This window comes from Dermochelys coriacea, chromosome 7, assembly GCF_009764565.3.
Source record: "Dermochelys coriacea isolate rDerCor1 chromosome 7, rDerCor1.pri.v4, whole genome shotgun sequence".
NCBI classification, from domain to species: domain Eukaryota; kingdom Metazoa; phylum Chordata; order Testudines; family Dermochelyidae; genus Dermochelys; species Dermochelys coriacea.
This window is the reverse complement of record NC_050074.1, coordinates 45,919,038-45,936,737: the sequence shown is the minus strand read 5'-3', so window position 1 is coordinate 45,936,737 and position 17,700 is coordinate 45,919,038. Positions and strand designations below refer to the sequence as shown.

At 40.7% G+C, this 17,700-nt stretch overlaps 1 protein-coding gene across 1 annotated transcript in view; it reads right to left on the bottom strand.

The window, feature by feature from the left end:
• DOCK3 (dedicator of cytokinesis 3) overlaps positions 1–17,700 on the bottom strand; it is a 603,029-nt gene that overhangs the window by 180,932 nt on the left and 404,397 nt on the right. The window contains 2 exon segments of the mRNA XM_043518507.1: positions 16,022–16,169; positions 17,035–17,095. Coding sequence (XP_043374442.1) covers positions 16,022–16,169; positions 17,035–17,095 — 209 coding nt within the window.

The window sequence follows — 17,700 nt, the reverse complement described above, 5'->3', positions numbered from 1 at the left end:
CCCTAATCATTTTTGTTGCCCTTCGCTGTACTCTTTCCAATTTATCCACATCCTTCTTGTAGTGTGGGGCCCAAAACTGGACACAGTACTCCAGATGAGGCCTCACCAGTGTCGAATAGAGGGGAACGATCACGTCCCTCGATCTGCTCGCTATGCCCCTACTTATACATCCCAAAATGCCATTGGCCTTCTTGGCAACAAGGGCACACTGCTGACTCATATCCAGCTTCTCGTCCACTGTCACCCCTAGGTCCTTTTCCGCAGAATTGCTGCCGAGCCATTCGGTCCCTAGTCTGTAGCGGTGCATTGGATTCTTCCATCCTAAGTGCAGGACCCTGCACTTATCCTTATTGAACCTCATTAGATTTCTTTTGGCCCAATCTTCCAATTTGTCTAGGTCCTTCTGTATCCTATCCCTCCCCTCCAGCGTATCTACCACTCCTCCCAGTTTAGTATCATCCGCAAATTTGCTGAGAGTGCAATCCACACCATCCTCCAGATCATTTATGAAGATATTGAACAAAACGGGCCCCAGGACCGACCCCTGGGGCACTCCACTTGACACCGGCTGCCAACTAGACATGGAGCCTTTGATCACTACCCGTTGAGCCCGACAATCTAGCCAGCTTTCTACCCACCTTATAGTGCATTCATCCAGCCCATACTTCCTTAACTTGCTGACAAGAATGCTGTGGGAGACCGTATCAAAAGCTTTGCTAAAGTCAAGAAACAATACATCCACTGCTTTCCCTTCATCCACAGAACCAGTAATCTCATCATAAAAGGCGATTAGATTAGTCAGGCATGACCTTCCCTTGGTGAATCCATGCTGACTGTTCCTGATCACTTTCCTCTCCTCTAAGTGCTTCAGGATTGATTCTTTGAGGACCTGCTCCATGATTTTTCCAGGGACTGAGGTGAGGCTGACCGGCCTGTAGTTCCCAGGATCCTCCTTCTTCCCTTTTTTAAAGATGGGCACTACATTAGCCTTTTTCCAGTCATCCGGGACTTCCCCCGTTCGCCATGAGTTTTCAAAGATAATGGCCAAGGGCTCTGCAATCACAGCCGCCAATTCCCTCAGCACTCTCGGATGCAATTCGTCCGGCCCCATGGACTTGTGCACGTCCAGCTTTTCTAAATAGTCCCTAACCACCTCTATCTCTACAGAGGGCTGGCCATCTCTTCCCCATTTTGTGATGCCCAGCACAGCAGTCTGGGAGCTGACCTTGTTAGTGAAAACAGAGGCAAAAAAAGCATTGAGTACATTAGCTTTTTCCACATCCTCTGTCACTAGCTTGCCTCCCTCATTCAGTAAGGGGCCCACACTTTCCTTGGCTTTCTTCTTGTTGCCAACATACCTGAAGAAACCCTTCTTGTTACTCTTGACATCTCTTGCTAGCTGCAGCTCCAGGTGCGATTTGGCCCTCCTGATATCTTTCCTACATGCCCGAGCAATATTTTTATACTCTTCCCTGGTCACATGCATAACACAACACTCCCTCCTCTCCTCTGAGTAACCAGCACTCCCCCAAAGCTCCCACTCTTTCTTAAATAATGAAGTGTGTCATGACTAGGTCGTGGGCAGCTAGATCTAGTGGTCATAGTGAGAGTTAGGACTCAAGCCGAGTTGGGTACCAGAGGGTCAGAGTCCAAGATAGGCCAGAGGGCAAACCAGGAATCAGGCATCAGTACGCAGGCAGGGTCCAGTTACTGGGAGGTTAGAGACCAAGATAGGCTGGAGGGTAAATTAAGTGTCAGGCATCAGGAGGCAGACAGAATCAGAAGCTAGAGTCTGGGATCTCTCACACACAGACTCATAGATACTAAGCTCAGAAGGGACCATTCTGATCATCTAGTCCGACCTCCTGCATAACGCACGCCACAGAATCTCACCCACCCACTCCTTTGAAAAACCTCACTTATGTCTGAGCTATTGAAGTCCTCAAATCGTGGTTTAAAGACTTCAAGAAGCAGAGAATCCTCCCTCAAGTGACCCGTGCCCCATGCTACAGAGGAAGGCGAAAAACCTCCAGGGCCTCTTCCAATCTGCCCTGGAGAAAAATTCTTTCCCGACCTCAAATATGGCGATCAGCTAAACCCTTAGCATATGGGCAAGATTCACCAGCCCGATACTACAGAAAATTCTTTCCTGGGTAACTCAGATCCCATCCATCTAATATTCCATCTCAGCGGATTAGGCCTATTTACCCTGAATATTTTCACAGGATGTGAAGCAAGATAGGCAGTATGTACTGTTGCTCAGACAACTCCCTGTCATGGCTTCCTGTCTTACGTACTGGCAGCCAATAAGCCAGCCAGCCAATCAATCAGTGGGCTGTCACTCAGGTCCTGCTGGTTGGTACTTCCTGCTGGGCCCAGCCTCATAGGTCCTCCTGCAGGAGCTTCCTGTGATAGAGCCCTGCAAATCTGCAGATATCTGCTTTATATCCGTGGACATGTTTGAGGATCATGGATTGGATGTGATACACATTTTGTATCCGGGCAGGGATCTACTTGTGGTGATTAGGGTTGCCAATTTTGAAAGGACAGATTCCTGGGGGTTTCATCACATAATATAATCTTTCATTAAAGATTAATCTTTAAAATTCCTGGAGACTCCAAGACAATGCTGGAGAGTTGCCAAGCCCGGAGATGACAGCAGCCCAGCATCACCATGGTCCCAGGTTCTAGCCCTGCAGGATCTTACACAGTGCAAGCTCTCTCTCCTGTTTCAATCTACATTTAACTACTGCCTTCAAAAGCAGCAAGCTGAATTGAAAAACCTAACAGAGCTTTAACTATAGCATCAATACTGTGATGCTACACAGCTAATTGAGTTCTTTAAGCTCTCTTTTTTATGGGTTTTCTTTATATTTTGATACTCACACTTTATAAAACATTTAGAAATGGAACCTTAATATAAAGGGTTAATAAATGCTTAACAGACATTAAAGCATGTCAAAGATTGTTATAAGCACATCATAGAATGTGTTATAGATCAGAGGGTCTCAAACTGTGGTCTGCAGACCACCAGTGGTCCGTGAGCTCCATTCAGGTGGTCTGCGGATAGCCGCACACCTGGGTGGCCGCATACAAGAGAATGAAGGGCCACCCACCTAATTAGTAGAGCCACGCAGGCATGGCTCTACTAATTAGGTGCCTGGACCTTGGAGCAGATGCACATGTAAGGTGAGATGGTGGCCTTGGGGGGGAATAGAGGGTAGGTGGGAGGGAGCAATAGGATGAGAAGATGGGGTGGGGGGTATTTGGGACAGGCAGGGCTGCAGCGGCCAGAAAAAGAGGCGACTTTCCCCAGCTCCAGGGCTGCTGCTGCCAGGGAGAAATGGCCCTCCTTCCCAGTCTCTGCTCTGTGGCTGTTGTGGTTGGGGAGAGATGGCCCTCTCCTTCCCAGCCCAGTTCAGGGGCTGCTGCGGTGGGGGAGACCCTCTCTTTCCCAGCCCCACCTCAAGGGCTGCCATGGCGGGGGAGAGAGGAAAGACCCCCTTCCTTCCCAGCCCCAGCTTGGGGGCTGCCACGGCGCAGGAGAGAGGGCACATCCATGGCATTAGAAAGGTAAGACTACTGATATTAAAATATGAGTTGCGTGCTTTTATTTGTAGAACAAAAAATGTTAATTATCGTTAAGTTTTTTTTATATAGCGCTTTTATCCAAAGCGCTTTACAATAGCTAATGGCACAAACAACATTTGGAAAGATCATTAAATGGTCCGCCGAGACCCTCAGCAATTTTCAAGTGGTCCACGAAAAAAAAGTTTGAGAACCATTGTTATAGATGGTTATAAGTATAAGCCATAGTTATAAGCAACCCTTTGACCTCTTGGACTCTATGGACTTGCTTAATCATTTACTAACCCTTTTGAAGCTACTTTTAAATGGAACCTTAACATAAAGTGCCATTGTTCTGATGATACAGATAAATGATCTGGTCTTGTTCCTTGTCTTGTCTAATTTATATCACTAAGAACTTGTCTTTATATCACTAAAGTTGTCTTGCTTTATCTATACTAATATAGTTAAAGCAGTACGACCTTCCCTGGTGTGGATGAAGTTATACTAGTATAAAAATCCTTATAGTGGTATAGCTTATTCCCGTATTGGAAAGGGAATAAGCTATACTGGTATAAGGCACCATTGCACTGATATAACAGCATTCAAACTAGAGGTTGTACAGGTATATACAGTAGAATCTCAGAGTTACGAACGCCTCAGGAATGGAGGTTGTTTGTAACTCTGAAATGTTCATAACTCTAAGCAAAATGATACGGTGGTTCTTTCAAAAGTTTACAACTGAACATTGATTTAATATAGCTTTGAAACTTTACTATGCAGAAGAAAAATGCTGCTTTTAACCATCTTAATTTAAATGAAACAAGCACAGAAATAGTTTCCTTACCTTGTCAAATCTTTTTTTTAAACTTTCCCTTTATTTTGTTTAGTAGTTTATGTTAACCCAGCACTGTACTGTATTTGCTTTTTTTGATCTCCACTGGTGCCTGATTGTGTTCTTCTGGTTCCAAATGAGGTGTGTGGTTGACTGGTCAGTTCGTAATTCTGAGGTTCTACTGTAACTACATCAGTAAAAAACCAAAACCACTCCCCTACCCCAATCCTTCCTAACTGATATAGTTCTTCTGGTACAAAAACTTAGACCATCTTCTCAATTCTGACTACTGGCCAGGTTATTTTGAATATAATACAGCTGCAAGACTTCTTAAGATGCCTTTGAAGTCATGATATTTTTTTCCTCAACAGCAAAGAGTGGTCCTAGTTATTTTGAAGTAATGTTGGCTTGTTATTAAATTAAACCTCTGCCCTACTGATTTTCCTCATTTGTTCATCTTTACAGACCATACCTTTTAGCTGCTGGAAAGACGCAAAACTTCAGGAAGATAAAAGCAGTTTACGCCGAGGCTTTCCTTGTAGGGTCTATTTTCTTGTATGAAGCATGTTATTTCCTCTTTTTTAAAAAGGCACATAATGTTGGCAAAATTAGACAGGAGAAAAACCAGCTGCTGTCAAGACTGACAAAAACATCAGCAATTTTTCAGCATTTATGTTCATGGAACTTGAGCACTCAATGGCATAAGGAGTAACAGGCTAACTATAAAGAAGTAACTGGTCATTTTCTACAGCTTTCACATTACAAACCCATGTTCAGACAGGTAAAATGAGTTACCAGAAGCTCTGCTCTAGCCTGACAGCCCTTAAGAAAATGCTGAATATTATAACTGCAAAAAGTTGTGTGGACAACAGGGAATAGGATGCTATATATCAAGCATACCATTTGAGTGTGCAAAAAAGAATTAAAAAGTAAAACTAAATTTTCCCAGAATATGTTCAAAAGTACATAACTGAAAAGTTTGGTAGTGGGGTATGTATGGACCCCTTTCACTTGTAGACCACTGGTTTCATCCAGATTTGTAAGATCTCAATCTAAATCTTAGTTGTACAGGTGTCAATATCCCTCTCCCAAGTCACATCTGGCATATCTGTTGGCTGTCGCAGAATGATAGGTATGGAGAATGAACTACCTCTCACTCTTAAAGAGAATCTCTGCAAAAAAAAAAAAAAAAGGTTGAGGTACATAAGGGGGGCAGTGTAGGGAAGCTTGAACTGATGTTATCCATGTTGTTCTGAGTGTACAGGACTTTAGTTTACAGAGATGAACTGTTCCGTTCTCCAGCATTAAATTTACTTTTGAGAAAAAGAGTGGTATTTTTGTACTTTTTATCTTAAGATACTGCAGATTTGTATCTCTGCCCCATGTCAGTGTTGATATCTATTGTCTAAATAAATGCTTCTCTTTGTATTGTGTGACACTGTACTATACTGGTAAATTCAATAATTCAGCAGATTTCATATGGCCTACACGGTACATTTAGAATTGTTCAATTTAGATACAATTTAAAAGCTTTCCCACCCACTGCATGATGAACAAGAAACCCCTTTGCCATTTCTATGTCCCCAAGCTGTCCAGCAATAGCATAAGGAGACAAAGTACTTTCTTGGAGAACACTCCTGGCCATTTCTTTTCTTTTTTATTGAATGAAAATAGCTGTCTGTCCTGATAAAGCTAGGAACTTCAAATCAACTTTATATTCTCTCATCCTTTAACCTGATAAATTGGATAGTGCTACAATCCTGGGTAACACTGGCTTCCATGAATGTGTCCAACTCCCTCTTGAATTGATTTTTTGGTTTAAATCTATTGCTGATTCTGGCAGCTTGTTCCATATGCCAGCCATCGTTTGTGTTAAGAAACCTGGCCCAAACTGCTTATACTATAATCCCTCATTAATTTCATTCACTGACATTTTGTTTTTGAAACTATATTTCTCTCATTGGCATGAGAATGGCATTAATCCATTCCTCTCCTTTCAAGATCCTGGAATCCTGTCACAGGTCCCTTTCTTCCTAAACTACTAAAGACAAATATAGCTGGTCTTTCTTACACCAGAATATCTAATAAATTTGATCTTTAATATACCGTTCTATTCTAAGAAAGATCGTCCCTATGATATATGAACAGAATACCAGACAATATTTGCAACATGATACCATTTATATAACTCAAGAATACGACTGCCAATTTATGCCCCTCTATCTACATTGCAAGATTTTATTTGCTTTCTCTGAAACAAGCAAACATTGAGCAGATGGTTTTAATACATTACCCACAAGCAGCCCCATGTCACTTGGCTACCCTGCATTCTGTATTGTGGCTCGTCTTAGGAGAGCACATGCAAGTTAGAGCAGCCCTTAGCCTACTCTACCTTATGCCAGAGGACCTGTCTGAGACAAAACTGGCCCAAAACCTAGGTATCACAAATATCTAAAGCCTAGAGCCATTTTTGCACCAATCACCCTTTTAAGTTGCACTGTATACTTTTTGGCCAGAGCCAAGGATCTGGTTCTAGCTGCTTAATATTAGGCATCCAAGTTTGAAAATTTAGACCTGAATACATTCATCATTAATAAACTTTTCATAGTTTTCTTTGGGCATTTTACTAGTGATCAAATATATTTCTATTTAAATAAAAAATTCCTCCTTTGCAGTCCAAATTTCCTTTTTCGCTGGTCGCTGCCATAGTAAATTCACAATGCTGAATGTTTTACACACAACATTAGGCTATAATGTCAAACACTGTGGGGGCAGAAGTAAAATGAAGGCTCTACCCAGCTGGGCAAATAGCAATGAAGGAGTGTTGCAAGAGGAAAAGCATTTAGGCAATATACTTGCAATGAGAGAAAGGAATTTTAAAGCCAAAAGGTTCAGTGTCAGATGAGGAAAAAGGAGAAGAGAGTAATAGGACTGTGGAAGAGAAGACAAAAAGGAAAACTGAAAGGAGGAATAAGAAAAAAAGTGAGATCATTTTAAGGAAGAGGGAAAAGAAAACCAGTGGAGATAAGGTAAAAGGAGAAAAGAATTAAAGACAAAAAGACCATACAGAAATATAAAAATACAGGCGACCAGGAAAAATGAAATAAGAAATGATGTATACATTTAGATTTATTGGTTTTTATTTCATTTTGAAAATAGTTTTATGGGTATATAATTAAAATGTATTATTAATAAAGTAAATCTTTTCATGGTTTATGTAATGAGCTTATAGCTGTGGTATTATATCCTCTTTGCAAGGTTATAACATGACTGCAGGATTGAGAAGCAGGAAAAACTGGATTGTGAGATAAACTATCTTATTCAGACATAAATCTATAACAACAAGAAGGTAGGCTCTAAAAGAATGGTAACAAACTGAATTTTTGTACAATCATCCTGATTTGCACACCTGTAAAATCTCTGTTTAAATGTTATATGCCTTTCAGTCTCATTTGAATTTCCTATATTCTTCATCTGAAAAAGCTTATCTGGCCCTATGTTGAGTAGCTCAGTTATGGCAATTGTACACTGTGAGGGTATGTCTACAGCAGACTTGGGCTTGCAGAGCTCAGGCTAAGGGACTGTTTAATTACAGTGTAGGCGTTCAGGCTTGGACTGGAGCCTGAGCACTGGGACACTTCCTCCTTCCAGGGTTTTAGAGCCCAGTCTCCAAAGCAAGCCTGAAGATCTACACACTGCAATTAAACAGCCCCTTAGCCTGTGTCCCACAAGTGCGTGTTAGCTGACATGGGCCAGCCATGGGTATTTAATTGCAGTGTAGACATACCCTGAGACTAGCTAAAGCTGTCAGGCTCCAGCCAAACCAGAAGCACAAAACAAACTTTTGCTCTGCTCAGGCAACAATTCTTTCCCCTGTGTCTATGCACACTTCTCCCCTGACTGCAAAGGAAAAGCTTTCTCCCACCCTCAGCCCCAGACAACTCCTAAACAGTAGAAGGTGCCCGCACTAGATCTCAACCCAAGCTGCTACTTTTGCCACAAGGCTGTTTCCTACACCTACTTTCACCACAAATTCACCTCATTCATTCTTTAATCAAGGGTTTACAAGAAATCCTTTCTTTATCATAGAATCATAGAATATCAGGGTTGGAAGGGACCCCAGAAGGTCATCTAGTCCAACCCCCTGCTCAAAGCAGGACCAAGTCCCAGTTAAATCATCCCAGCCAGGGCTTTGTCAAGCCTGACCTTAAAAACCTCTAAGGAAGGAGATTCTACCACCTCCCTAGGTAACGCATTCCAGTGTTTCACCACCCTCTTAGTGAAAAAGTTTTTCCTAATATCCAATCTAAACCTCCCCCATTGCAACTTGAGACCATTACTCCTCGTTCTGTCATCTGCTACCATTGAGAACAGTCTAGAGCCATCCTCTTTGAAACCCCCTTTCAGGTAGTTGAAAGCAGCTATCAAATCCCCCCTCATTCTTCTCTTCTGCAGACTAAACAATCCCAGCTCCCTCAGCCTCTCCTCATAAGTCATGTGCTCTAGACCCCTAATCATTTTTGTTGCCCTTCGCTGTACTCTTTCCAATTTATCCACATCCTTCCTGTAGTGTGGGGCCCAAAACTGGACACAGTACTCCAGATGAGGCCTCACCAGTGTCGAATAGAGGGGAACGATCACGTCCCTCGATCTGCTCGCTATGCCCCTACTTATACATCCCAAAATGCCATTGGCCTTCTTGGCAACAAGGGCACACTGCTGACTCATATCCAGCTTCTCGTCCACTGTCACCCCTAGGTCCTTTTCCGCAGAACTGCTGCCGAGCCATTCGGTCCCTAGTCTGTAGCGGTGCATTGGATTCTTCCATCCTAAGTGCAGGACCCTGCATTTATCCTTATTGAACCTCATTAGATTTCTTTTGGCCCAATCCTCCAATTTGTCTAGGTCCTTCTGTATCCTATCCCTCCCCTCCAGCGTATCTACCACTCCTCCCAGTTTAGTATCATCCGCAAATTTGCTGAGAGTGCAATCCACACCATCCTCCAGGTCATTTATGAAGATATTGAACAAAACGGGCCCCAGGACCGACCCCTGGGGCACTCCACTTGACACCGGCTGCCAACTAGACATGGAGCCATCATCATTTATCACATAGTCTCTTCCCATTTTCCCACCCACAGCTTCCTCTACACTGGGAGCAGCACCCTGACTGCTGGTATGAGGCCTTCAGACTGTTCTAACTTATGCTGAGGGGATCTGTCCATAATACACCTGTTCCAGGATTGGGGAGTGCAATGGTGGCTGAGAACACTGCGAATCTTCCATGAAGACATAAAGAGTATTGTTAAGCCTGAACTTCCTTTAGTATATAAGGAAGAAAGGTGCAGCCCAACTATCTCGGATGGGGGAAAAGGTCAAGATCCAGAAACAGAACACTGTTCTATTAAAAGGTCTGCAGGGTGTGTGTAACACAAGAATAAGCTAACATTCAATGAAATAAAAAGTGGAAAATTCAAAACTAATAAGAGGAAATGTTTTTTCATACAACATGTAGTTAAATGGTGGAATTTATCGCTAGACAAAGTTGTTGAGACCAAGCAATCAGCAAAATGCAAAAAGCAATTGGATATTTATATGGATATCAAGAATATTGAGAGTTGTTATTATTTATGAAAATATAACTTTTGGAAGGGATATTAACTTTGTACTTCAGAGCTTAAGACAATCACTAACTAACATAAATCAGGATGAGATTTATATGTGGGTCAGATTATTCCAAATATGCCTGCTGCAAGGTTCTTATCTCTGGTTCTGACCAGTTGTAAACAGAACATAGTACTAGATGTACTGCTGGAACACAGAAATTCTATGTCCCTGTGTGTGTTAAGTTAAACTTAAAAGACCTGGGAGGATGCACCCAAAGAGTAATGATGGAGCAAAGTAGGTTGACAAGCTCACTCGTTTAACTCTTTAACTCCAATTTAAAAAAAAGGAGGAATAGATAGATAATGAGATATAGACCTTTCATCTTTAGGTCATTGGACTAAATCCACCCCAAGTTTATAGTGACTGAAAGTTAGTACCATCTAGTGGCATCTATAGTATTTGCAATGGATTGATAGTGTTAGTCTAACTCCTAGCACACAGATATCCACATCATAAAATCTCCACCAAACTGGCGAACTTGATAGTCTGGGCAGAGAGACATAAGAATGGCCAGGCTGGGTCAGTCCAAAGGTCCACCTAGCCCAGTATTCTGTCTTCCGACAATGGCCAATGCCAGGTGCCCCAGAGGGAACGAACAGAACAGGTAATCATCATGTGATCCATCTCCTGTTGCCCATTCCCAGCTTCTGGCAAACAGAGGCTAGGGACACCATCCTTGCCCGTCCTGGCTAATAGCCATTGATGGACCTATCCTCCATGAATTTATCTAGCTCTTTTTTGAACCCTGTTACAGTCTTGGCCTTCACAATATCCTCTGGCAAGGAATTCCACAGGTTGACTATGCGATGTATGAAAAATTACTTCTTTTGTTTGTTTTAAACCTGCTGCCTATTAATTTCATTTGGTGACTCCTAATTCTTGTGTTATGAGAAGGGGTAATAACACTTCCTTATTTACTTTCTCCACACCAGTCATGATTTTATAGACCTCAATCATATCGCCCATTAGTAGTCTCTTTTCCAAGTTGAAAAGTCCCAGTCTTATTAATCTCTCCTCATACAGAAGCCATTCCATACCCCTATAGTTTTTGTTGCCCTTTTTTGAACCTTTTCCAATTCCAATACATCTTTTTGAGATGATGTGACCACATCTGCACACAGTATTCAAGATGTGGGCATACCATGGATTTCTACAGAGGCAATATGATATTTTCTGTCTTATTATCTATCCCTTTCTTATTGATTCCCAACATTTTGTTCGCTTTTTTGACTGCCGCTGCACATTTATTGGACGTTTTCAGAGAACTATCCACAATGATTCCAAGATTTCTTTCTTGAGTGGTAACAGCTAAATTAGACTCCATGATTTTATATGTATAGTTGGGATTATGTTTTCCAATGTGCATTACTTTGCATTTATCAACACAATTTCATTTGTCATTTTGTTGCTGAGTCGCCCAGTTTTGAGAGTTCCTTTTGTAGCTCTTCGCAGTCTGCCTGGGACTTAACTATCTTGTGTAGACCATGAACCATATGACACTTTTGCCCCAGAATGGCCCCTTATGGCCAGGGTTGAAACTGGCTAGTGACCTTAGGGCCATGCAAATGTACACAGCCGCTCTTACTGACCCAGGTGCATATGGCTAATGCAGCACCCAGAGTGCTTATTTCCCAACAACAGTTCTGTCTGATACTGCAGTCAATGGGGCCAAATGATTTACCCATCTCTTTCCATGGAAAAGTTAACTTTATGCACAACCTTCTGGCTGCCTGGTCCATTCAGGGAATTAATTGAAGCTGTAAAGCTGCAGCCTGAAGGGTGGGGTGATGGTGACTGTGAAAACAGCATATAGACAAGAATTGGCCATTCTGGGTATGCAAAAGTGTGAGCACCTGGTCATAGGTAAGGAGGATCTGGCTAGGTCACTGCATGTATTACTAGTACTTCACATAGGACTCTGAAAAGAAACTTATGGGAACTCTGCTGAAGCACAGAAGTAGCTGACAGTGTAGAGAAGTGCCTAACATGCTTTATCTGATTCGTCGTTAAATAGAGGACTTCAGTTCCCAGCACTGTCAATTCAACATCTTTCATAAGTAAAAAAATTAATTTAAAATTTAGAAAAGAAATTAAATAATTGTGAGGTCTGAGGGGTAATCTGTACCATGTTAAACAGTGATGTTTATGAGGGTTACTGCAATATGAAAGAAATATAAATATCCTATAATATAGACTATATAAAATGGAGGTCAAAAGAACCAGTATACACCACAAGAGAAATGACAACACTGGATGCTATGACACATACTTCTAGGTACAGTGCAAGCATCAATTCAATTATGGTATGCCAGCCCACATAGGGAGTAGAAAACAATAAAATCCACCAGTAAAATAGTGAGGATTCTATCAGGATACTACATCTGACCCTGCAACTTTTGTATTTTTTACTTCAATATTGTATAGTGCTTTATTAAAAAAAAAAAGTAAGCAAACAAAAAAACTAACCAAAGTCTCAATGTGCATTTAGGATAAGGCTATTTTTAAACAGAGTGTACAATTTTGCATGTGAAATTTTAAATTCTAAATTCTGATACTTTTGAAGAGAAAGATAGAGCACTTCATCCTGTACTATTGGTGGTGTCTCTGCTAAATGAGGAAGAAGAAATTAGCATTCTTATCTTCAAATCTAGCTTCCTTTTGGCATTCACAACTTTCTAATAGATACATAAACTGCTGATAGACTGAAAGGAAAGTATACAGTTTAAACTATACAATTATACTATGGTTCCTAAAGTTATATTATGCCATTATAAATGCAGACAATGCTTTAGGGCCAGATTTGCAAAGATACTTAGGTGTCTAAAGATGCAGGCAGGAGCCTAGTGCGATTTTTCAAAGCTGCCTAACTCCCATTGGATGTATGCACCTAGGCACTTTTGAAAGCTCCAGGTGCCTAAGTCCCAATGGGAGTTAGGCTCCTATGTATACATTTAGGCACATAAATATCTTTAAAAATCTGGTCCTTATTTACTAATACAGATGAATAGCCTTTTGTCCTGAAGTAGGCACAGTGCACAAGAACACAAAACTGAATCTAAACAAAAGGTATTTGAAAACACACACATCACTGAAGGAGAAGTGCACCAATGACTGAATCTGCTTTAATGGAAGCTGGCATGAGCTTCTGCACGTTTTATCATGTTCTGTTATTTAAAGAGGTGGTGACTGAGAACTGATGAATATTTTCTCACTTGTTTCAGAGAGCAAGTTATCCAGAAGAAATTTTATTTTTTGTAAGTTTTCAGCATCCTTAGTGAGTGCTGCAGGACCATCAGCTGCTAAGCAGTACAAAAGCCTTACTTTGTTTGACACTTAAACCTCTGACCCAACACAATATCCATCCATCATTTCTCCTACAGCCACTGTTAACAGAGCCCTTCAACAACAAATGCATTGTATAGCTTGTACAGACTGATAGTACATGTAGATTTAAATCCCACACAGATCTACTAAAGAATTCCAGAACTGCAAGCAAATCACTTTGAAAATAATCTGAATTTACTACCATAATTCCCAAACTAAACATATATTTTAATCTCTATTAATGCTCCTAAAACAAGAAAGCACCTTCAATCTTGAAAATCTGAGAATTTTACCTTTTAAAATTAAAAATATTTCAGACTGTAAACCTTTGAAAGCAACAGCTAAAATACTAATCCTTGTTATTGCAAAACAATCTATCAGGGGCGAAAGAATAGCTCATGGTTGCTTTTAGATTCATAGATACTAAGGTCAGAAGGGACCATTCTGATCATCTAGTCCGACCTCCTGCACAACGCACGCCACAGAATCTCACCCACCCACTCCTACGAAAAACCTCATCTATGTCTGAGCTATTGAAATCCTCAAATCGTGGTTTAAAGACTTCAAGGATCAGAGAATCCTCCCTCAAGTGACCCGTGCCCCATGCTACAGAGGAAGGCAAAAAACCTCCAGGGCCTCTTCCAATCTGCCCTGGAGGAAAATTCCTTCCCGACCCCAAATATGGCGATCAGCTAAACCCTTTTAAGGCAATTAAACCTGCCAGCATGTTTTCAAAAAGTCTGTCACTTAAACACTAGTATGAAATGGAATTTGAGTATTGATGGGAATGTGCAGGTAGAAGGAAGTCTTGGGTCAGGTGTGTGTGAGTATTTATTCACCAATCTGATTAGCATACTTCAAAGGATGAAGGTAAACTACTAGTGGATCTCCTGTGCAAAGTGACAGTCTATGAACAATCCCAGCACACCGAGGAAATAACTGGCAATGTTCTCTATTTAATTAACCATCAGAAAGCAATATTGATCCAATAAAACAGCCTCTGTGAGCAGTTGTGAATAGAAGCCAAACAGACAATTTCAGTTTAACCTGGAGAATCTGACAGATTTATCTTAAGCAAGTCAAAGGCAGACGATGCCACTGAGGTTAAAGCTAGAAGTAAACTGCACAGTAAAGGTTCAAAATAAGATGTCAATATACAAACATGACTGAGCAATAGAAATATGCTTGAACTTTTCACGCTTTTCCATCAGCAAAGTCTTCACTCGTATTATGAAAGACAGTCAACATTTCAGTCTTTAACCCAGTGGTTCCCCGGCTTTTATTTATATGCGATAGACTGGTCTATGGGCTCCATGGAAGCCTCCACAACCCTTTATGGCTTGGCAGGATCTCTACTTTTTTCTGTCCATTCTCTCTTTTTTCCCCTTAATCTCCCTGTTTACATGCTTTTTTTACCCCTTCATCTCCCCCCGCCTTTTCTGCTTTCCATTTTTATACATTTTTGCTCTCTTATGTTTTGCTGCCTTTTCCTGGCCCCCACCCTCCTGCCTGTTTCTCCCCTTACCAGAAGTGGGGGTGTTCATCAGAAATCTGTAAACCTGGACACATGCTCCTGAAGACGTACTCTTTTGTGGGAGCAGAGACAAAGCTTCAGCTGATGATGTGCTTCTTAAAACTGTAGTCCTGTATGCATGAGTTGCTCCTATAGCCATGTGCATTAGGAAACAGCCTCAAGTGCAGGGACGGAATGTAGTTTTTCAAAGAGATGCCAAATGATTTAGTCACAGCAGCACTTTTGCAGTGGACATTCAAAGTGGATCCATGGTCATGCAGCTTTCACCACCCTTACTGCTCCTTTCCTCTTCCCTGCACCCCCATGCCCAAACCTAGGCTTCTCTCTCCCTCACCCCCAGATTGCAGAATACTGCTTCAGCCATTCTTTAAGCTTTTAAAAGTTACACTTAGTAGCACTGAGAGCAACATCAGTAAGAAACAGGAAAAAGAACAGTTTATGAATTCTCCCCAGTTATGTATATTCAAGGAATATTCCAAAATTTGTCTTCCTGTCATGCAACCTGGCTGAAACATCATATCTTTAAAATGAAGATGCATGTAGTTTTAGTATGTCTCCTACAGGCTCACTAGCTGTCTTGCAGCTGTAAGAAAAAGCAAGGGCAAGCAGAAAGTTCCCTGCTCATGCTCTCCCCCCTCATCCCCAAGTTTGCTTCCCTATGAAAAGAAACATCTAAAAAGTGGGGTACAATGGTTATTCTTTAAAGAGCTCAGCATTAGCATCAGCAGCTAAGTAAAATGAATTAGAAGGCTGGAGAATTGATCAACGTAAGCATCACACACTTGCACATTTCTGCAAGAGAGTTATTTAGGTTATTTGTTTGTACGCATGAGAGCAGGTCATGTTAACCTGTCAGGGAGAGGAACTCACAAAAAATTATAAGTCCTTTACATGTCATTTATAGCTCAGTGCTGAATCTCTGGTTTGTGGCACATGCGTATTCATGTATTAAGGATTAAGACACATAACCTATACCAAAAAGAAAAGGAGTACTTGTGGCACCTTAGAGACTAACAAATTTATTAGAGCATAAGCTTTCGTGAGCTATACTAATCACTCATGCAATTTCTTTTTCCCTCTGGTGAGTTACTCACGTGTAAACTTTGAGAACAAAATCTTTTTCTTCCTTTAGTTCAGAGATTGATTGAAGTACATCCATGATGCTCAATACTGCACAGCCATAGGGGCGACGATAATGTAGGTGGGAGGGGCCTTTTTTGGAATCATTTAGCAGCATGCGACCTGAAACAAACAGCTTGGTTAGAAATTAACATGCAGTTGCTCTCTCTGCTCCTATCTTTCTGTTGTCTCTATGTGAGTGTGTATACATACATACAGTGCAAACTACAGTATAAAGCTTTCTATGTCCCTCTTTTCATATTCTTATATATATGAATTATGCAGTCAATTGTTACATAGAAACTTTTTAACTGTGCCATTTCTGTAGACTGACTATTATTCTGATTAAATTATTGTCCCATTAAAAGATGAGATTTTTAAACAGCCTGAAAAAACTAGAAATAAAATATTGTACTTAACACAAATACAAGAAATATTTATCTGACCTCTTCTCAATTAAAACACTGATATCTTAACACCTTAGCATTGGCTAAATGCATCCCCATTAAGCAGGTTTTTTGCTAACAGTGTGTCTCAAAAAGCTGCTATTGCCATTTATGGTCACTGGGCAAACAACAGAAAAGAGTTCCCTGTGTTTATCCATCTGCAAATGATTTATAATTCTGAATGACCAGGTACGCTGACATCCTCTCCAAAAAGTGAGCTTTATCTCCCCCTTTCCTACATCTTGTCTGCAAAGTTTAGAAGGGTGCATGATAAAACTGATATCTTCTCTTTCCAAATGAGTATTTACCCAAGTCTTGTGTTCCAGATCAAGAAAATCACTGTCTAGCAATTACTAAAATGTATTAACACTTATCCATAATGCTATGATTTGAAATTCTGTTTCTACAAAGAGGTAGGGTCTGTGATGGAGCTTTCTAACTGGTTAAATTCATCACAGTGTCAATTCAGTATAAGATAGGCTTTAAAATATTTTTCATTTTGAGCTAATATAAAAAAAATTTAGTTACAAACCATACTGTACCTATTCGAATTACATGTGCAACTATGTACAAGTCTCTCTTCGTATCCTTGCTGCTGAGATCCTAACAAATTGGAAAAAAATAGAAGTTGTAACAAATAACACAACACACTTTTGACCTTAAAGCAGATCTGCAAAATTACTCGTACAAACACACCCCATAAATAATAATAAATAGTAATATTTTTCACATATTTAACTCCTTCCATCTTTAAATCTAAAAAAGAAAAGGAGAACCCGTGGCACCTTAGAGACTAACAAATTTATTAGAGCATAAGCTTTCGTGAGCTACAGCATCCGATGAAGTGAGCTGTAGCTCACGAAAGCTTATGCTCTAATAAATTTGTTAGTCTCTAAGGTGCCACGGGTACTCCTTTTCTTTTTGCGAATACAGACTAACACGGCTGCTACTCTGAAACCTGTCATCTTTAAATCTGTTTTACAAAGGTGGGAAGGTTATGGATGAAGAAAAATTAGGCACAGACAGATTATGTTTTGGCTAGCAGAGTTCTATAAAAGAAAAAACAAAAATCAACTGTCTACCTTGGTGAGTGAAACTATGTTGGAATTCTGTCAACAGTCATTTTCAAACATGTATTTAACCCTTTGATTCTAACACACCCTACTTGAGATGAAATCTATGATCTGCAGTACTACACAATATCAGGA